Source organism: Melanerpes formicivorus, unplaced genomic scaffold, assembly GCF_026170545.1.
Source record: "Melanerpes formicivorus ecotype bairdi unplaced genomic scaffold, bMelFor1.0.p_v2 SCAF_10, whole genome shotgun sequence".
Taxonomy (NCBI): domain Eukaryota; kingdom Metazoa; phylum Chordata; class Aves; order Piciformes; family Picidae; genus Melanerpes; species Melanerpes formicivorus.
Genome location: NW_027142362.1, coordinates 13,286,378 through 13,308,538, shown reverse-complemented (window position 1 = coordinate 13,308,538; position 22,161 = coordinate 13,286,378). Strand labels below are relative to the sequence as shown.

Genomic DNA, 22,161 nt, shown 5'->3' with positions numbered 1-22,161 from the left:
AGCTGCAAATAGAAAACTACAAGGAGCAAAGTGGGAAGACAATTAGCATATCTGATTCGGGAAATGCTTCATGCAAAAATGGTTGGGACTTCATGAGCAAACTCTATCCACTGTTCTCATTCCTCATGGTTTTTCAAAAAGGAACTTTATTTTATTTTTCATTCAAAATTTAAGGACAGAATATTCACAAGGCACACAGGTGTATGACAGAAGAACCTTCTCATATGTCTTTTCCTTGAAAGAGTTACAAAGTGCTATGGCTGATGTGTTTTGAACAAACCTCATCTGGATGCTTGTCCCAAAGGGCAAACATTGCCAAACGGCTGTCAACAGCATGAACCCTTTGAGCTGCCTAGCCCTTACCGTGAATCCAATCCCATACTTTATATTAGCTTTTGAACACAAAATGTATGGGCCTAACTTTGGAATCAATGTATTGTAGCAACTCAGAGAACGCTGAATGAATAATAAATACTGTCAGATGCTGATGCTTTCTCCTTAAACTGTTTTTGCTCAAACTTGGCTTTTCTCTCTGCCATCTCTCCATGCTTCCTGTTAGAACACAAGGTGACCTTTCCATGCTTAATTACCTGAACAAAATACACAGAACATTAATGCCAAAAATACCCCCTGTGCATTCTACTACATTTACAGATGTTTGAAATCTAACCTAATTTCTTTTTCAGATTAAGTGTGAAATAACCAAAGTAAGTAAACAAGAGAAAGGAATTCTGACAAACACAAGCTAAGAGGTAGAGTCTGTGTGTGCACGCACAGCAAACTGTTTCCTGGCAGAATTCGACTCTACTGTGAAACAGACGCTTGACAATGCTGCTTTGCCTTAATATAGCAATGTTCATGCAAGCATCTCAAAGGCATCCCTCAAACAGTCACATGCAGCGCAGCGTGGCAATCAGAAACTACCAGTATAATCACTTTACAGAAGAGTAAATTGGTTCATGTGGATGATTTGTCCTCATTCATCACAGAAAATCAGTAAAGTTGGGAATACAACATGGAAATCACTAGTTGTGAGGCTCCAATTATCATCTCTGCTCTGCAGTCTTCACCCTTGCAGACTGCTAACAGTGGGACTTCTGATGTGCACATGGGGAGAAGGTGCTCCCTTCACCAGGAGTGGACATCTGCCTGAGCTCTGCTTGGAGCACACATTCACTGATCCATCTTAGCTAACAGGGACTGAAGCACTGCCTGCTTACCTCCCTACTTGTAATTTGCAGTACATTCAACTATCCACTGGTGTTTGCACATTTCACCTACTGCTCATGTGTAAGGCTATTTTGCATGACTGGCAATATAACTGTGCTGGCACAGGAGCAAATGGGTCTCCAAATCCATTCTTATAGGAATAAGTGACACAGCAGGTGCCCTGAAGCTCAGCTGGACCAAACCTGCCATCACACCACACTGAAATAGGAGAAATAGAAGCCAGTATCGTGTCCCATCCATGGACTACTTCCAGAGCTCCCAGTTCTGAAGCAGGTATGTGCATTGGGGCTCTCAGCTGGATAAGGTGTTAGGTCACAGCTCAACATGTCTTTCAGATCTTCAAGCAGAGGCCTAAGAAAACTCTTCAATAGGCTGAAAAGTACAGCACACTTTGGAGAAGCTAAACTGTGGCAAAGAAACTGTTAAACCACATTTCTATATGCCAAGGCACTTCAGTAGTTTGGCCAATTATACTGCTTGATTGGCTGACATTCCTAACACTATAATTTTGTACACAGGGTGCCTCATGCACGAGTGAAGATGGTTTTGGAAGGCTTTGGTTTTTGTCAATGCTTTTCTGTTCCTTTGTGAAATAAGCAAGTTCCTGTTAATTTCCCTAGCATTTTGACTATAAATGCTCTGGGCACCTAAGAAATTAAATTACCATTTATTTAGTTAGTGTTTGGTTATTTAAGAACTTAATAATAAACATATGTAGTGGCATGAACTTGAATTACAGAATTCCTCATTTGCAGTTTCGATATCAAGACAGAATATCTCAGCCCCACTTCACAGCCCTCTAGCCTGGCACCCAAATGGACACAGAAGCAATTGAGATCATTCAAATGGAGACACCCCCAGGGTGCCATATGCATTTAGAGAGAACAATTGAGAAATAAGAGGGACATTTAATACAGGAGAAAAATGTCCCTTAGGCAAAGATTTCATTAGGCGCTAGAGACTTGCAGGATAATCCCTTTCCTGCACAAATGACACGATCCAGTCTTCAGCTCCTTATTGTGCAAGCAGCCCTAGAAATATTTCCAAACCTGTCCTGTCCCACATACAAGAATTAAGATACTATAATTATACAATTAATTTATTTTCTCTTTCACTAAAATACTACTAAGCTTTTCTACAAAGTCTTTCATTGAAGACACTCATGACACATCCAGAGGCAGGCAATCACTCACTCTCTCTTCTGGATGACAAGAGGTGTAGCTAGAACAGAGCTAGATTAGGAGTTACCCTTAGAGGTTTTATGCTGAATTCAAAATAACTAAGGTCATCTTCTCATTCCTAATGCAAACAAAGAAGTCTGCATTTACTTAAATCTCAGCCATTTCACAGAGGAATATAATTTAGTCTATGTGATATCCCCAGATTCCCAGAGGAGTTCTTGAGTACATTTCTACACACAAGGATGTACACAGACCTGCTCTGTTTCTGCTCAGCAGTGGCTGGGTAAGAGCCTCATGCAATTTGGAGATCGGTTCACAGTAGCTTGATCTATCGACCTGCAGCAGCACTTGTTCTGTAAATCTCTGAGGTTGTGGTGTACCATGTACCAGCTAATGGCTTAGCAACACACGTGAACTACATCCTCCCTCTCCTATTGGAATAACAGTCTTGAAAAATTCAGTTGTTGCATGAGAACATAACCACAGCCCTTGACACACTTACTGGAGTGACGCAGGTCCTGAAGATGATGATAAATCTCTCCTGATCAAACAATTTCAGATTAGCTACAGAGGTTTGAGAATAATTGGCTTGATTCACCTTTAAGTCATTCTGTTTCTATGTTGGTAAAAAGGCATTGGCTTCAGTGCTACTACTATCTCGGAGCTGGAACAAAGCAGATCTCTCTGGCATAAATCTGGAACAATATAGTATTTTGGGAGGATTAGTAAGGAAGAGCTTCCAGTCAGTGGGGCCAGGATTTAAATGGCTCTTGTTTAGGTCTTATGCTCTTTGAAAGGTCATGACACTGCAGAATTGCAGATGCAGAGAGGACCTCCAGAAATCACCCACTGCCCTCTCACATGGCACCTGTGACATTCTTTACAGATGTTTGTACAATCTGTTCAACAGTGCTGTAATCCAGCCAGGGACTTGGTCCTTGACTTTATCTCAATCCCCAAGATAAATCAGAAATCAGGCATGTTTTCTGTATACACTGACATGTCAGCAAAATTAAAAATGCAATGGATTTTCATATCAGACTGTTGAGGACTAATTACAGCAGTGCTTTCCAGCAAACCAGTGATTGTAGGCTAATTTTCTGTTATGAAACAGAAACCAGGGTTAATGAGGCTAATTGTGTCTACCAGTGTTTCAAACAAAAAGGAAGCCAGCTCAATTTTGAAGCAAGTTCTTTGTCAGGAACAAATTGAGGAAAATTGCTACACTTGTACCAGCATTTCCTAAAATTGCTTAGTATCATGCTTGGGAAACTAACACCATAGACCGCAAGCTAGTGGTACAGAAAATGAAGCTTATTAGAGAGTAGCTACACTGAGCTTCAAATGCATGACTATGTGACATGCAGTGATGGCTGAGCTGCTGAAAGCAATGCAACAGAGAGTCATTAATAAAATGAGTAGCCCTCTTTCCAGCTCTACTGAGGTACTACAAAGAAAAAAAAATAAGAAATCAAGGTAGATCAGACATCCATGACTGATTAATTAATTATACAAGCTAGACGAGTAAAAATGAGCACACTACTGAAAAATAAAATTTAGAAGCAGTTAGAAATCCTTCATAAGAAAGAAAAAATAAATCACTTTAGGCTTTTTTGCTACAAGCTAATAATTCCAATAACTATGCAGAAGAGTTGAGTGACTTCAGTGACAAAAGACATAAGCAATATCTGCAGCATAGTCCAAGCAGCTGCTGCTGGGTAAGTCTCATCCCTGCCAAATGCAGCTCCACATTAGTGCCCCTGCTATTCCCTCCTCAGTTGCTGCTGAATCCTCAGCCAGGCCAAACAGCAAGGCTTTGGTTTTGCGACGTAACCAAACGGAACTAAAATGCGACACATTCATTTGCGCTCCAGACTGGTGCCCAAATCAAACCAGCATGTGCTAGAAAGAATATGAAGGCTTTCAGCTGCCAAACACACAGGCACAGAGGCTGTGGTTTGAATTTATTGTAAAATCCAGGCTGCCCTGCCCCTCTGTGTGCCCAAGGCAGAAGCATCCTGGGATTTCCAGGAAGGCTTTACTCTGCTGAGGGGAAGAGCTGAAGTGGGAGAGATCTGAAGAAAATCCACGTCCATACACGCACCTGTCTAAAGTAAGCTCCTTAGGAGGATAGTAAGAAACAAATTATAGTGTGCCAGACAGCAAGGACAAGAAAATAGACAAGAAGAAGAGGTCCTGTGGGGGAAAATGTAGAGCTAAGGAGAGGAATTAATGTGATAATGTGTCAACATAAGAGAGAATAAAATACATATCAAAGAAAGAGGGAATCTAAGGATTAAACACAAATTGGGAGACATACTGGTTTAAAAGAGCAACAAAAGTATGCATAACATTAAGGTCAGAGTAAAGGTCACCAAGTCCTTGGCCTACATTTCCTATCAGAAAATCAGTTCTGGGAGAAAGAGGGAGAGAGGAAGAAAAGGGATTCTCAAGACAGGAGTGGGGAGCAACTGCATGGCTTTTATAGTGAAAAGCCCATTTGATGTCTTTCAGTTTAAAGTTACAGCCAGGGGCTATCCAGCTCGGGCAGCTCTCCTGATCTGGGGCCTTTTGCAGACTGAAATGTGTTCACTGGGATCGAAGCCTCCTTCAGAAAAATTATGTCTGCAGCCTGTCTGGTTTGCCAAGATAGAGCCTGTGCTATGTAAATCAATGCTCTGCTGTCTCGTTGAATCTACAGCCTGAGGTATGAACATCTCCCATTCATCTTAATGGGATGTTAACCTCAATGACTCATTGTGATTCTCCAAATGCTAATATTTATTAAACAAGTTGTTTAACATACAAATGCTGGGTTTAAGTTACTCACATTTGTATAGGAGGGTTGGATCTGACTTTGCTTTTACATCTGAGGACCTACAGAAAATATTCTGAACAAATACCTGCGTTTCCAGTCACACACACAGAATCACCACTTGTCTTCTCTGCAAATCAGTTATATTTTGGTTTAGAAATGCAGGGAGGGGCTTAGATTTGAAGACTGATGCTTTTCCCTATTTATCATCTCCAGGTAGGTGAGTCCTCTGCTTGCTTTCAGAATTTGTTCCTTCCCCCAAAGCCGGTGTTAGTACTGCTTGGTTTTATAAACTTTTCAACTGATGTTTCTGGACCATCTCTACCTTCTTTATTCACATTCTCTGCTCTTGAGAAGACCTCAGTAAGAAAATGGAAAAAAGAACTACATGATGAGGCACAGTATAACCATCAGGAGGCATCAAGTGCCCTTTGCTCTGTTGTGCAGACTAACCACACATTGCAAGGGCAGAGAGAGATCTGATGCCCTGAGGCATGCACTGCAGCAAGGCACTTGTTGCCTTTTGCAGTGCACACAACAGGTGAAAATTCCAGGTTTCCAGAAGTGGCTGACGGTTACCACTATTTCCATTGTTCATTGCTCAAGAGATATCAACTGAAAGTTTGGAAATTGCTACTATCCACTGTGAACAACCTTTGAAAGCCTCACAATTAAGTAACCAATTCCTCTGGTCCTCAGTTTCCCCAGTAGCTCTGTGGTAATGGTTGGACTTGATCTTAAAGGCCTCTTCCAATCAAAACAATTCTATGAAATCATTGGTAAGAGCCTCACCCAGAAGTCACCATGAAGTCCCCCACACTTTGGCCTTGAATGAAGATTTCAGTACTGGGCTACCAGAACTGAATGCACAGCCATTAAAAAAAAAAATAAATAAAAGATCAAAAGACAAATGAAACTGCCTTCCCAGATAAAGCCCTTTTCAAACACATCATGGGAGGGGGCTGGGTAGTGAGAGGATTTAAAGAAATGTCTGTTGAAAGATAAAATAAGCAAGATACTATGATGAAGAAAGCGAACAAGGAAGCAGAATGAAGCCAAATCCAGTACAGATAGATTGAGTGAAAGACCATGTTGCTATTTCCAGTAAAAATCACTCATCTAACATGCATAATTAGAAATTCACACACAAAGATAAAAGTGACCAGTGAATGCTGCTGCAGTCAAAAATAATACAGCATTGTATGTATTTTTAACAAAAATCTAACACTCTCCAAAAATAGGAATAATGGGTCTCATTAATAGACTCCTCATCTGAACAAGTTCCCTTTATTCACGTTGTAATTTTCCCTAGCCTGCCAAAAGAAACCCTCATGATAAGTCATCACAATGTAGCCCCCTGCACCCCACACATCTGTGCCTAGCTGAAGTTTAGCTGAAGGCAGGACAATGATACCCAAAGAAACCCATTCACATTTCTAAGATCCATTTTCACATGAGCTTGTGTGCTTGGGCTATATCTGAAGATACAGCACAGCACCTGGGGTTTTCTCATTGTACAAAACAATGGCTCACAACACTTCTGCACTCAACTTAGCGCACACATGTCTTCAGCTGAAACACAAATGTTCAGTGAATATGTGGGACAACACCCAACACTGGAAAACCTTGAAGTGCAAGTAGCAACAGGAAGCATGAACGTTCCTGTAAAGTTTGGAAGGCTTAAAATATCTGTGGGGCTTTTTTTTTCTACTATTTTCTTCAAAAAAAGTCTGCAAGAAAACCCAAAGAAACCCCCCCAAAAAACCAAACCAAGTCCAAAAACCTCAGCTTCCAGCAATGGAAGAAAGCTCTTTTCTCCTGGTTTCTTGGGAGTTTAATTATAATCTATTATTATTTGCATGCCAGTATCCCAAGTAGGCACACAGTCAGAGACGGCTGCTATCTTGTAATTGGTTATAGAATCAGACTTCTATTGAGGTGACAAGCAAGAGAGTTTGTACCTAGCCAGAGTCCCAGGAAACTCATCAAAAATTTAGCCATGAAACCAGAAAATCAACAAAAGGGAGCACAACCGCATTGCAGCTATATTATCATAATGCCAGAGAATTACAGCTTGGTATGTTATTTACTACTATCTCCAAATCTGATGATATACTAACAGTACCTTGTCCTTAACAGGGTGCTCCCAAGGGCATTCCTGACTGCTGATATTCTGCCATTCAGTCTTTACAGAGTAGAATTATTCTGGAAAGGCCATAACCTACTGAGCTGCTCTCCCTGGGCTGTAAGCATACCAGAAACAGTGATCTGGAAATCTGTCCCTGAGCAACCACCAACTCTCCCTCTTGCATTACAAAGGACAATAAATATTATAGAATCATTTAGGTTGGAAAAATGTTGTGACATTCCCCTAGATTTATGTTTATTGTGTCTCGTACATGCCATTTTCTGCCATGTGGGAAAACATTCATTGAGAAAAAGGATGGAAAAAGAAGATGAGAGATAAAATACCCAGCCTGTGGACTTTAATTTGACTTCCCTCCCTATGCAGGGTTTATGTTATGGGATTTATTTTTTTTACCATAAGCAACCAAGTGTTCTGCAGATTCATGTACGGGGGCAAAGAGAAATGTCAGTTCTCACACTTCTGAAAAACTAGCTTAAGAAGCTAATTCAACTCCTATAGGTTTAATATTTCAGATTTAGAGCCCATCCAAAAAGAAGTGCTGATAAGTCTCTTTTTTCTTCTTAAAACAGGACTAGATTTAATTTTTATCTATTTCTCCCAAAGTGGTAATTAATAATGGTGTGATGAGTGCCAAACAGAGGCAAACATAAAACAGGAACTGAAAGCCCAAACTCTCCAAATATTATTTTTACATATTATTTGTCTCATTAAATGTATACAACAGAGAGGCAGACAAATGAGATATTTCAGTGAGTCAGGAAAACAGCTCCCTAATCTTGAGTCAAACTTGTTTCACTGGAAATAAAGAAAAGGAGTTCTTACTTTACAGAACTGCTTACAGCATTCCTGCACAAAAGCCCTTATAAACATTTCTTCACTTCTGAAAGTCTGTGAGCCATCTCTAATGAAGAAATTATAGGATGAATGATGATAAGCAGTATATGAGGAAGGGCGTGGCAATTTCAAACACTCTTCTAATGGAAGGGTTCTGCAGAATTGAGGAAACACTTGGAAGTTGCATATATGCTCCAAGAAATATCATAAAATCTAAATGCCAGCATATGAAGATAATGGGAACTGATTCTTTTCTTACTGAAGTCAACAATAATTTTGCCACTGACATCAGCAGGAGCAGGACTGGGGCCAGTAACTTACCATAGACCCTCCTAAGAGAAGCCTTCCCAGTAATTGCCTGTGGTGGTTCGGCTGAGCACTGCTAAAAGACGATCTTATTCTTCCATGTGGCCCATCCTAAAAAGTCAAATATAGTATTTCACTGGGATAGGAACAAAAAAGCTCTAAGTCATTAAAATATCTATCTCCAAAGAACAAAAATCATTCTTCAGGCTAGAAAAAAAACCACAAACCCACCATATTTTAACAGGAAACTATTTCTGTCAAATTCAACATCATGCTCAAACTTCCTGCCATGATGTTCTGAATTTAGACATACACTGTGAGTTTAAATTGCTGTAGGATCAGTCACCAAAGGTGCCAACTGTATCATCAAGATTAGTCAAGTATGTAATACTACAGAGGAAAAAATATTTCAAAGAAGATGTACATTGACCTAGCTTCACAGCCCATTGTTCCAAATTATCGAGATTTCACTAACGATTGTGTTTGTTTCATCTTGTTGGAACGAGTTGCAGCTTATGAAGTTCATTGATCTACTGGTGAGAATTAATTGTAGAACCCAATGACTTCTGTCAAAGTAATATACCTAGTTAAAAATATTTCTGTTGTAGATCTTTGTTGGTGTCTCCAAGATTAAAATTCAAAACTTAACCAAAGTAGAACTCCCAAGGAATCTCAAAGCAAAGCAACAACTGGAACTTAACAATTCTTTCTCATTTTGTATTCCACACTACACCTAAGGTCAGTTAACAAAATATATTCTGTGAATAAAAGCATAATTATTGGTGTAATTTGTAGTGCAAATGAAAGAAAATCTTTACTGCCTAATTAACAGTACATATGTCAAGAATTCATTAAGAAAAATGGACACAGAAATAAAATAATAATGAATTTAAAATCTAGGAGCTCTTTATCTTCTGCTCTGAACAGAAACCACAAGCCCTGTATGTTGCCTAATTTCTTATATAAATAATTCACTCCAAATTGTGGATATTTTCCATAGCAGACATTTAAATCTCAAAAAGCCTTAGTGCACTAAATAAGAGGAGCTTCATTAATCATTCTCTATTCCTCGAAGCCAATTTTTAACTATGGCTTCTTTCTGAAGAAAGCAGATTTTTTTCTGTAGTACTTTACTGAGAACTTTCAATAACATCTCCTCTAGGATGTCTGAGATCTTTTTAGAGATATTTCTTTTTCTTTCTTAAAGCGTACTTGTTAACAGAACAATGCCAAAAAATTCTTTATAATACAGTAGGATGCAATTCTAGTAAAGTCATAGTGTTCTAACAGAGGCTGGGCCTAGCCCAGACATTTCTCAAGTCATTGCTACACTGGGATTCCCAATTATATCAGCAGAATCTTAGGAATGAGCACCCAGTACACTTCAGGGCGGTCATAAAAACCACACTGGGAGTTGAACAGAGAAAGTAGATTATCATGCAGTGGTGGAATCAGTCACCCAAGCTCCACCCATCTGCTCTGCTGCAAAGCAACTTGCTTTCAGCGTGGTTGTTCTACGCACCCATATTGTAGTGCCTTGCTTGCAGCTCCTGATCAAGGGAGCACTGCGCTCAGCTATCAAATAACTACATTCATTCAGAAGGACAGCTTCCAAATATAAGGCAAGTCAATCACTGGCATTTTCAAAACAAAAACAACAACAAAAATTCAGCTGTAAAATTAAGACACAAAAGACTAGTACAGGATATGGCCCTATAAATCCTCCGCTAAAGAAACATCATCTGTCAATAGTCTCCTCATAGCCAAGAGTCTATTCACGGTAAAGCACACAAAGCTTCTCAATTTACAGGACCTGTCCCAAAACTGACATACTAAAAAAAAACCAACCACAAACAAAACAACCCAAAACCATAGTTAACTACAGAGAAAAAAAAAAAAAAAATGCAGCTGATTTCTCTGACAACTTTCAAAAATAGTTTTGTTCCAAGCATTAAAGAAGCTGTTTATATGTAGAAACATACAATTGTAAAATGACAATCTCCAAGGCACCCAACACACAAGCTGATCTAACAAAAGCCACAGCTTAGGGCAAGATAGCACTATTACTAAATTGCCACAAAAATTGTATCAGCAAACAGGTGTTATCAAAGATAATTTATTCCTTTCAGTGTAGAAATTAGTTAAGGTTTGCTTTCCTAGGGACTCCACTGGCACTGAGCACCACGGGGATGTGAAACACTATTATCAATTCCCTCATGTAAGTGAGTGTTTGGGATTTCTTTTTCTATTTTTAGGTTCCCCACTCAACTCTGTCAAAAGCTTAGGGAGGGAGAAAGCGTGAGGAAACCAGAGACAATAGAAAGCACAATAGAACCATCAGCTCTGTAACAAAGCCCATTTAAAACCACCCACCCAACTTCACCATAACAGATGTGACATGCCAAAAAGCAGGGTGAGCATGCAGACTGAGGGACAGTTTGCTATATAAACTAGCCTGAAGAGGCAATATTCCCTGGGTGGCTGTGGATCGTTAAAGCCTCGTCTAGAGACATTGAACTCTTCATAGGACAGACACAGCATTAGGAATAATTAACAGCATTAACATTCACTACACTGCCAAGCATTGTTCATCCCCTAGTAAAATGAACTTTGGTTTTTGCCTTGATTAGCCGCCACAATCAAGGAAAACACGTCTGAAATTTGCAGACAATTTTCATGCTTGAGGAGAGAGCACTGTCTTATTCCACAGCACAAGTGCTGTATTATTCTTCACTTCTGCAGAAGAAGATGTCAGTATGAGACACACTATATGTGACAATTTAAGTGTGTGCCCTAGGGCTTAAATCAGCACAGTGCCAAAGTCTAGAGATCCTCGCAACCACAGACAGGCTGACCTCAACTGCAAGACACAGAAAACAGGCTACATTTCCTAAATTCTGAGCTGGACAAGGCCTCTTTATAAAAGGCCCTGGGAAGAAGCTCCCTTTTTTTTTTTTTTAATTGCATAGTCTGTCAATAACTTATCAAAAGCTTGAAAATAGACAGAAAATTATCTTGCCTAAACCAGTTGCTTTTCTTCCAATAAAACCAATTCTTAAACTGTTTCTGTTCGCACAAGGTATAACATGGAGCAAGAACAAGAGGGGACGTCAGCTGCTAATCACCATGTTAACTCCTCCAAGGGGCTTTAGGGAGTGAAGATGAATAGAGTTGTGTAGGTGAAGCCATGTGAGTTATTCAAGGGTGACCTTCACCAGCACTAATGGCAAACGCTCTGTGATTTCAGTTGCAGTGACATTTGACTGCAGAGGGACAGAGCCCCCTAAGTGCCAGCCCAACCTGGCAACGTGCTCACCACTGCTGCACGTGCAGACCCACTTTTCATGCTGAGTGTTTTCTTGGTCTGCAGACAGCTTACCTACCAGCATAGCTATTGCAGTTAGGTGTTGCAGTCTGGAGCAGCAGCATAACGTCTCCCAGCACAGAAACAGTGCTATATTGATAGAAAAATGGCCTCAAACTGTCATCACAGCTTGTTCTCCTCACATGAGCTCTTTAAAAGTGGGATCACCACATTGACATGTAGTGTTATTAAGGTGGTACGTGCCTCTTAGCACACTTACAGCTATCTAGTTACTGCAATATGCTCCAGCTATTCTTACTCAAGAACCAGGTGGTGTCTTCCCAAAGCAAAGCCTTCCTGACTCAGCCAGCCATCCGTGTCACACTCTGAGATGGCTGTAATCAAACACTGCTCATTTTGTTTAGCATTTTGAACGGAGTTTGAACAAACTCTTCCCTGTGTTTCCCTCACATCTGTATTTGCCTAGACCTCAAAGACAATATCTGTATCTGTCCACATCGTTTCTGTCAGAGGCGTCACATGACTTTCAATGTGCCAATGAGTGTTCCAGTATCTGAATCCCATTGCCATTCCTACTGTGGGATCTACCCTCGCTGCCATTTCATGAATATCTGCGAGCCAACAGAAGAAAATTTCTCATAATTAATCTGCTATCTTTATAATTCATCTCCTCATCTATGAAATATGTACAACACAGGGACCCACACTGGAGAAAGTCTCTTTGCCTTGAAAACAACATCTCTAGATGCAAAACATAAAAACATGCAAAATTCTCAACACTCAGAGGTTAAATCCACTCAGAACAATCCTTCAACCAGGTACTAGCGTGACTTGGAAATCAGAACTCAGCAGGTTTAGCTCTCTGGCTGGTGTTCTACTTTCACAGATCCCCCGAGTTGGTTCTCACAGGTATACCCATTGCACCAGGCACTGCAGGGACTGGCATGTGATTCTGCATTCTGTAGTTTCCTCTTATTCCTCTCACCATGGACCATGCTTGTCCATGGCTGCACAGCTAAGCAAAATGCCTGTAACTGGGGGCTGGGTCCTACACAGCACAGTGGTGCTACAAAGCCAAAGTTCTGAGGACCTTTCAGAAGAGAGGCGTTACTGTTCCATTATTTTAAGACACTGCTGCCAACAGGCTTGGCCACTTCCATGGGCATACATGTCATCTACTCTGAGACAAACAGGCCGTCTGCACTGCATTCCATCTGTTCTCATGAGCCACTGTCCATCATCTGTTTTCCATTTCATTCCTTTACCTCCCATTCTTTAAAAGTATCTGTAGGGTTGAAAAGGATCCGTCTGGCTTCCCAGCCTCTGCTGCTGGAAGCAGAGTCGGTTTTGTTACTTATTCCAGGGAGCAGGCCAGAAGCAGCCAGCCAGGGAGAGAGCATCAAGCCAAGAGGTGGAGTTTTAAGGGGTTCATGGGTTGATTTCTCCCTTCTTTTAATCTTTACCTCCTGCATTGAGATTTTCCAAGCACACCGAGAGCCACTGGGCCTGGCTGTGGCATGAATTCACGTTTGGGCTGCAGCAGTCATGGTCACAGGCCACTGCAAATCACTGTGCAAGGAATGGCTCCCTGCTTCCTGCACTCACTGTTCCCCTGAATTCAATCAAGAAATTTAACTAATTTTAATTAAAATAATGCAAACTCCTGCATGACACTTAGACTAAGTGTAGTTTATTTAGATTTACTTTACTCTTGTGTCCAACTGATTAAACCCAAATAAGCCATCTTCATGCTAGAATCAATGCATAGGTTTAACTAACCCAGAGCTGGTTTGTCCTTCCAATCATGTGCAATAACAAAGAGCACACAAAGGCATAGAGCGAGTATTAGCTTTGACTGTGAAACACAACATTAATCAGTCACCTCTTGACCCTGTGCTGTATTGCCAATATGTCAAACATCTTCACTCTGCTAAACCCAAGCACATTCCATGCACTGTGTGCTCTGTCAATAATCATTCAAATATTTCTCTGCCAGTAAAAATCACAACATTTTTCTGCCTCCTCTAGCAACAGCAGAGTTTCTTAGCTCTTCAGGAAAATTCAAATGAAAAATATTGACAAGTTTCTACTGCTTTTAAGTGCCCACAAAAAGCAACTCCATCTGCTTTTTCCCTTCTTTGCAAAGGGAATGCAATCCCATGGACTTTTAATTCCACCTTCATCTTGAAGTCGGACTTCAAAAACTGAGACCCTGTTTTTATGCAGGCTTTAAAAGAACAATTTCAGAGCTTCTTAAGAACAGCCTAACTGAATTTTGGGAGCCTTACATGTGAGCTGTTTTGTGAAAAGCTTTGCGATCCTTCAGTAGAGAAGATGCTCTGCAAATGGGCAACATTTATCATCTGCACAATGAACATATAAATACAACACTGACAGGAAAGAGCTCTTATCTGTAAGACAGGACACTATCCTCTTCCGCAGCACAGCTTGCCACAGTCGCTCCTCAGCACACTCTACCATGTCCTGCTAGTCAAAAAGCTAGCCTGGGCGTGAGGGGTGAGGTTAGCTTTCAGCATCTTTTGTCTAGGAAGTACTTTTTTTTTTAATGTTAGTGAGCAAGAGATTTAATAGAGAAAGTAACTAGAATAGTTTGATACCTTTGTGGTATGGGGAAACAAAGCAGCAACGTCCCAAGCCAGACCAAGCATGGATCCCTGCATGTGAGATGCCCCAGCATGTATCTCTGGGCAGCTGAATTACTACCTGTGAGTATCAGATATTGTAAAAGTCAAACGCAAGAAGGAAAACGTGAGAATGCCATCAAAGTCAATTGTTTGAAAAGAGGGTTTTTAATGAGTCTCTTGACGGTTTGATTGTTTGGGGGAAAGGAGAGGGAATATGCCTGACCCTTTTTGAAAGTGAAGTGAAACTCTTCATTTTCGATAGCCTCTTCCAAATGCAGTCCCATGTTATTTCTGGAACATTCTTCCAGAGGTATTTGCTTTTATTCCTGTTCTAGACCCAGTCCCATGACAGACATCTGCAAAGTCATGGTGACTTCAGTGGGACACGGGGAGGATGTGTGCTATTAGATTTTGTGCTGTAACAAAGATTCTAGTGAATTATTTGCTCTCCTGACACTATATATAGTAATTTCTAAATCAGTCATGCAAGTCATTATGTTCCACAAAGAATCTGCAATTGTAGACACATTAATTTCCTTAGACCTTTAACACTCCCCTTGAAAAAAGACCGTTTCTTGAACTCTCACAGTACTGATTGCTCTCAGTCCTACAGTATGTTCATGATAATGCTAACTTCAAAGAATAGGGAATAAAGTAATGAGAGAAAAGCTGCAAGTTGTATTTTCCTGCACCCCTTGAGTTTTTATTTAAGCTCTCTCAACTCTAGCATCCTATTTTTCACAAAGTTTCTTTTTGTACCTATTTTTCACAGATAGAAAACCTCTCACAGCAGCTTGAGTGGCTCTGCCTTGGATGCTGCCCTCGAGTTTCCAGCCCTGGAATAACTTCTGACTAGCCATGATTTATCTGGCTGGTCAGAGGTTACTATACACAGAAATGCAATTTCTTCCTCACACTCGCTCTATCCTTCTTTGGCAACTTCAGGTGTCATCAACAATCTGCAGCATGCCATTTTATGGCCTTTACTCCAGGATTTTATTCAACTGAGAACATTTATGCTGAGCAAAGCTGCCTGGAAAGGACTAGAACTCTCTTCTCTGCATATATTTAATTAGTGCAACTGCTGATTTATATACTAAAGAGTTGAAAATTCTCTCATAATTGTTCCATCCTTACAATGCTGTCAGTGCATTGCTTCAGCTTGACATTTGAAGAAAATGTCCTTTGATTGCTGACTTCATTCAAGTCTGGGATGATGCTCCATTCCGGAAATTAGGGTTGAAAATTACTTGGTTTCTCCATAGTTTCCCAATTTTAAGTTACATTAAATACCATTAAGGTTTTGCATTAAGGTTTGCAAGTTCTGTACTTTGACGACCCACTTGAGACTGGCAACTGACAAGATCAGTCTCCTTAGTTCTGGCAATATAAATTAATTTTCCCTGCTCCTGATATTGTTTTAAACAGAAGGCAGGAAATCTGTATGCAATAAGCCTTTACTTTCTCTGCAAATCTGTTGCTATGCTGCTTCATCTCTTCTGGTTTTTAATCAAGACCCCACAATAATCTACAGCAAAGCAGATCAGATTATTACCTATCTTCTCTGCTTGCTAGTTAAACCTGGGTGGGGAAAAGGCTGCTACACAGCTGAGTCTAATCCAGAGTCAAATACTTGTCATTTTCTTTCTTTTTAATTAATATTTAGAATATTGGCAGTGACAAGGACAAATTGTCATGCTTTACTTCATCATATTAGGCAATGGCAGTGCTACTCTTTCCGCTACAAACTTTTGAAAACAGCTCTGTTACTAGGCCATAGACTTAAAGATTATCAGAAATAAAAGGGCATAAGCAATGAAGTAGCTTTCATTAAATAATTTTAATTAGAAAAGTCTTGAGTATTTACAGATTATATGGAAGAAAGTTTCACTCACAAACCTTGCTACTGTACTAGCCATGCTCTAGACCCATACTCCTGGAGAGAACAGGGATTTTTAGTTATCTTCAATGTGAGCATAATCAGGCTCAGTATAGCCAAGAATGCAGCACTGATCTATGATTGAAAAGGCACTTCAGAGTAAGGAAAGGCATTTCCTCCAAAGGAAAAAGATATAGCTTTCATTTTTCTTACTAGCCGCTGCAAGGTACTCCCAAGCCTGATATATGGCACTCAAGATTTGCAGCATTCAAAATCCTCTGTGCCCAGATACAGGAGGTTTTTTCAGTCTTTTTTTTTCTCCTATGTGAAATAAAATGATGCTTGATTATCATCTGCAGCACATCTACATGCCAACATTCATCAAATTAGGCCACAAGGTACACTGTTGGCTCATTTTTAAAATGCTTCCAGCTCAGATTGCCTAGTGCTTTCACCAAAGCAGATGCACAATTACAACTTTATAAGGCCAATTTTTAAGCACCAAGGACTGAAAATATTGGTCTAACAAAAAGTCAAGAATAATATCCCCTGTCAGTTAGAGCCAACTGAATAAGAATGAAGGTGACACAAAGAAGTCAGCCAGCCAGTGATCACATTAAAGAACATGATCCTGTTACAGGGGCACATGATGGGAGAAACAAAAACAGGTTCTGAGTGCTGCTAAACCACCACAGAAACAACAGAAAATTCTAGTACTGCACACCATTGTTTTAAATATTTAAACACAAGCAATTATTTTGCAGGCATGCTTTAATCTGACATCTAATTTACCAAATACCTTCCAAGAAGAGAGAGATTTCTCCAAGTCTCCCTGGGAAAACAACAGAGATCATAGAATCATTTTGAATGGAAAAAACCTTTACACAGAATCATTTTGGTTGGAAAAGACCTTTAAGATCATCAACCCATGGAGTACTGGGCCAGTTTTGCAGTGGGTCAAAAGGTCAAGCAATAACATGAACAAAGGAAGCGTTATAAAATTTATTAACTTCATAAGGCCCAATATTTACATTAACTGGTTTAAGGAAAGCAATATCAATAAACACCTTCAGTGACCTGTACCAACAAATCCTACAGAAACATGTATGAACGTTTTTTTAGCCAATGCTCCCACTCACTGTACAATCATACTTCCACTGTGGTTATAGTGGTGTCAAGGGGGATAAAATGTCTTCTAGTCAATTAGCTAATTGGTATCTTTATTACTAATTCTCATAGAGACTCTTGTCTAGCTTTTGCCCCTCTTTTTTCTTCCTGTTTTTCGTTCTTAGCTTGAATACCTGCATCTCAGACTACCTGAAAAACAGAGGGCTATTCCATAATACACACTATTCAAACCTTTTGCTATGGTCACAGATGATACCTTCAGATTAACATTAAGCACTTGATACATTGGCTCTCATTACATTAGTTCAACTGTAGCATGTCACATTATGTCAGCCAAGGTCAACATTCAATGTGACATGATATGATCTAACACGATGCAGGGTTATTGCCTCCTGTGTTAGGAATCTCAGGCTACCAAACAGAAATAGAACAAGCAGATGCACATAACAGATCACTTTATAATACTCCTGGGAAAAGGAATCATCATTAAAGACACTGCAAATTTTGCCAGTACTCTCCTTACTGGATTCACACAACATGGTTTTTTCTTTTCTCTCTCTTCTTCCCCCCAATCCCACCCTCTCCCACCCCCCCCAAAAGTAATACCCTAGGCTTGGCAAATCAGTCTGATTGATACTTGGAACACACCACAGGAAGAACTTCAAATAATTCAGCAGAGTCCACAAGCTCTGATCACTCTACTAATACTTTCTGCTCTCCTAGCAGTGACCTCTGCTTGATGAATAATGTGAGTGACAGCACTGCAAGTCCCACAGGATCTTAATTCTACCGAGCAATGTGGGGGTTTGGCCTGCAGAGTGACAAACTGTAAGAGAGAAATGTTTAGCTTCAGTACTGGCCTCAATATGTATCAGAGAAGGATAAAACTTTAACAGAACCAATAAGTCTTCTAGAGTTTTAACTGGTTTTCACACACTGTGTAGCTTCCAAGTTACAAGCTCTGTTCCCTCTTCAGTTACACCCACAGAACTGCATCTGTGCTCTAAGGACAGAGCGAGACCAAAGTTAAACTCAGCCATATGAAGTCAAAGAGGCTGGTTATATTTGTGCAATTCAGCTGCATGGCTGTAACCTCCCTGATTTTATTCTTTGTGCCTACTACAAGCATAGCCAATATGTGCAGTGTAAGGATGGTAGTATTCAGCTTCAAACACACAGAAGCCAGTCAGATTCCCAGAGAATAAAGACAGGAAATTCTCGTATTAAACCTTTAGTTTTAAATTAGAACTAATCAACTCTCATAAACCACAAAAGAGTTATCAGTGGCCACTGAGGTCTTTTAATATCTGGCAAAACAAAAAAGTAGAGCTTCAGGAGCCCATCCTGTCTCTGATACAACACAAGGATGTATCATTTTTAGAACAAAGGGTAAGCTAATCGCAGCTGACTTCACATTTCTCTATTTTCTGTTCCTCTTTGTAAACATGAAGGTAATGTTTTTCTTTTTAGTATTCTGTGACAACAGAAAACACAAGCATTATTTTATTAACCTTTAAATGCAATTTGGTTGTTCTCTTTCCATTTCAGCTCTGGAGCTTTGATGTCTGAGTGACATTGGATATACCTTAAGGGCTCAAAGAAAAAAGTTCAATAGGCTTCACAGCCTCAGCATAAAATACAGAATAGGAAGATAAAATAAATAAATAAGTACATACACACATATTTCCCTCTTTTATGACTTTGAAAAGCCACAGCTGTCATTTGGTTCCTTTCCCTTTCCTCGGGGTAAAGATTATCTGAAGAGATAGGAATGAGCATGGTAGAGTCCTTAGAGTGGATGTGGCAAAGCTTATATTTTTACCTAGTCAGCTAGGAGGGGGTAGGGAGGAGGGGCGGGGGAGCCATCTCTAAAGCCTTTAGGAATATCTTCAAATGTACCCAGAGAACTGTTCCCCAAACTCAGGGAATGCTGACCTCAAGACCTATCTGCACCATTTGTGTGTATCCTACAGAATCCAGGAAAAAGAATGGAATCTTGAACCTTGATTCCCAAAGAAAAAAAGGCCAACTCGTGTCAAAATTGACTCACAACCAAAGCAAACATTAATTCCTCAATTCAGGCCAGAAAAATAAATCCTTGGAGTAAAACAGTATTTTGAGACACCTTCTCACCACAGTACCAAACCTTCATCCTACATATAACCCTAGAATTTCATCAAAACCACCAACAAGTAGAGAAAACACAATATAGGTTTAGAACACTTCTAACACTGCAACCAATAAAATGGATTCTTGACCTTTTTAATATCTCAGTCCTTAATAGAAATGCTACAAATAATCCCCAAACTTTCAAGTCAGAAATGGGATTGACCATACAACAAAAGTCAAGATGAGACACTGGTCTCTACTAACATCAGTTTTCCTGAATTCTGTGACTTGTGCCTTGAAGGATCAAATGAGCTCTGTCACCCTAACCTTAATCCTCAGCATAGCTCCTCATACAGGTAACTGACATATTACTTTTGCAAAAGACAGTATCAGGCATACCAGCACCTGCCCTTTTAACACATTCCTTTTACAAGCACTCTCTGGAGAGCTCTTTACACCATGGGCTCTTTACGCAGTCAGTCTAGCAAAGACAAAAATGTCTGGGTTTTTGTTCAACTAACAGATCTTATTAAAACTTGCCCAAGGTTTTGAACAACCATAATGCATCTTGCTATTCTTTTGGATTAAGGCTAGACCTGCAGGACTATGGATATGTCTTTTGGATCTTACTATGGCTGGGAGCTTTGTTTTGCTGTCTGCATTCCCAATATTCAAAACCGATCTTATGCTTAGGACATAGTATTGCCTCACTTCTACAGAAAACAAATCAATAATAAGTAAATAAGTCCTGACAGTGGTAATTCAGTCAATTTTCACAAACAGCACAAGCTCCTGAAAGGGGAATAGCAGAGCAGCATAAGCCAGGATGGCAGGTGTCACTACAGAAGTGGCAAATCTCTACAACTTGATCTTTCAAACAAGCTTGCATAATTCAGTTCAAGATGTAAAATAGCTCAAATATTTTGAACTTTGGTTCAGAAATGAAGTGATGAGCTTGTACCAGATTGCTCATTTGCACTGACCCTCCTTTTCTTCATTTGTATTGTGCTGAAAAAAATAATAATTCTCTTAGATCCTGCCCTTACCAAAACAAACAGAGCCAAGTTACATATTGCTTGTACTACTCTGTCATTTGTCAGTAAGCAAAGGCAGAAAGTAAAGCAGCAGGGTGATGTAGTGACTATAACTAATGTTGTTAAATATCACAACTTTTTTAGCAAGTCTGGCTTCTCTCTTCAGCAAACAAAAGTCACTGAGCTTGGCAACAACGAAGAAAATTTTTTTGTGGAGGTGGGTGTATTTTGCTGCCAGAATTATGGAAGATTCAATATCAGCAAGGTATTCTGATTTAAGCTAAAGGCAATTCTCTCCCAAGAGCCGGTATCACAGTATCACAGTATAACCAAGGTTGGAAAGGACCTCGAGGATCGAGTCCAACCTATCAACACAGACCCCATAACTAGACCATGGCACCAAGTGCCACGTCCAATCTCCTTTTGAACACCTCCAGGACGACAACTCCACCACCTCTCTGGGCAGCCCGTTCCAATGACGAACGACTCGCTCAATGAAGAACTTCCTCCTCACCTCGAGTCTAAACCTCCCCTGGCGCAGCTTGAGACTGTGTCCCCTTGTTCTGGTGCTGGTTGCCTGGGAGAAGAGACCAATCCCTTCCTAGCCCCAACCACCTTTCAGGTAGTTGTAGAGGGCAATGAGGTCACCCCTGAGCCTCCTCTTCTCCAGGCTAAACAATCCCAGCTCCCTCAGCCTCTCCTCATAGGGCTTGTGCTCAAGGCCTCTCACCAGCCTTGTTGCCCTTCTCTGGACACATTCAAGTGTCTCAAAAATTCCCAAGTATTCCCAGACAAAAGCCAATGCAAAGGAGAGTTCAATTTCTTGCAAGGGATTATAGAGAGGAAACTGACATTTACATTTCAATCTCACAATAATATTCACTGCAAATCTTTGCAGTCTTGAAAATAAACCTGACAAACACTTCAGGGGCATTTTTTTTTTTTGGGTGTGGGGTGGTTTTTTTCCTCCCCCCAAGGCTTCCACTAGATCTAAGCAGGCTATGATTTTTAAAAAGGGCAAACTGAGCCTCTAGAAAAGCTTTGTAAAAATGTGGACTACAAAATACCATTCAGGAAAACCAGAGCTGCAAGAACTCAGATTAAAGTGTAAATGGAAAAAGATCCAGTAAAGAAAAGCTGCATCAAAGAGGCAAAGGGCCAAAAGCACTCAACATCCAAAAAGGAAAAATCCCAGTGGTCATATTATTGCCTGCATTGATAATCAGGTAGGGCAGTGTCAGTGCAGAAGTGAACAGGAACATCACTGTTAAGTGCCTGCCTGAACAATTTAGCATATTTAAAATATTCAAACCCCATTTCACTTTGAATTAAGAGCCTTTTTTAACCTACAGAAGGTTTCAAGAAGGAATGAATAATCATGGTACACTTTGCCTGCAAATAGAATCTTTTGGCTCATACACTGTATACCCTAAATCTCTGTATTTTCTCATCTGTCAATCTTTATTATAAAAGTTCCCATTCAGACTGAATAGCTGTCTTCCAAGACCTCATCTGCTCATGGCATT

The 22,161-nt window shown here is 40.1% G+C and overlaps 1 protein-coding gene across 6 annotated transcripts in view; it reads right to left on the bottom strand.

Moving 5' to 3' along the window:
• Positions 1-22,161, bottom strand: part of LOC137443796 (uncharacterized) — a 113,693-nt gene that overhangs the window by 48,780 nt on the left and 42,752 nt on the right. For all 6 annotated transcript variants that reach the window (XM_068143810.1, XM_068143813.1, XM_068143807.1 and 3 more), the window contains one exon: positions 8,531-8,626. In XM_068143810.1, the coding sequence (XP_067999911.1) occupies positions 8,531-8,626 (96 nt within the window). The remainder of the gene's footprint in view (positions 1-8,530; positions 8,627-22,161) is intronic.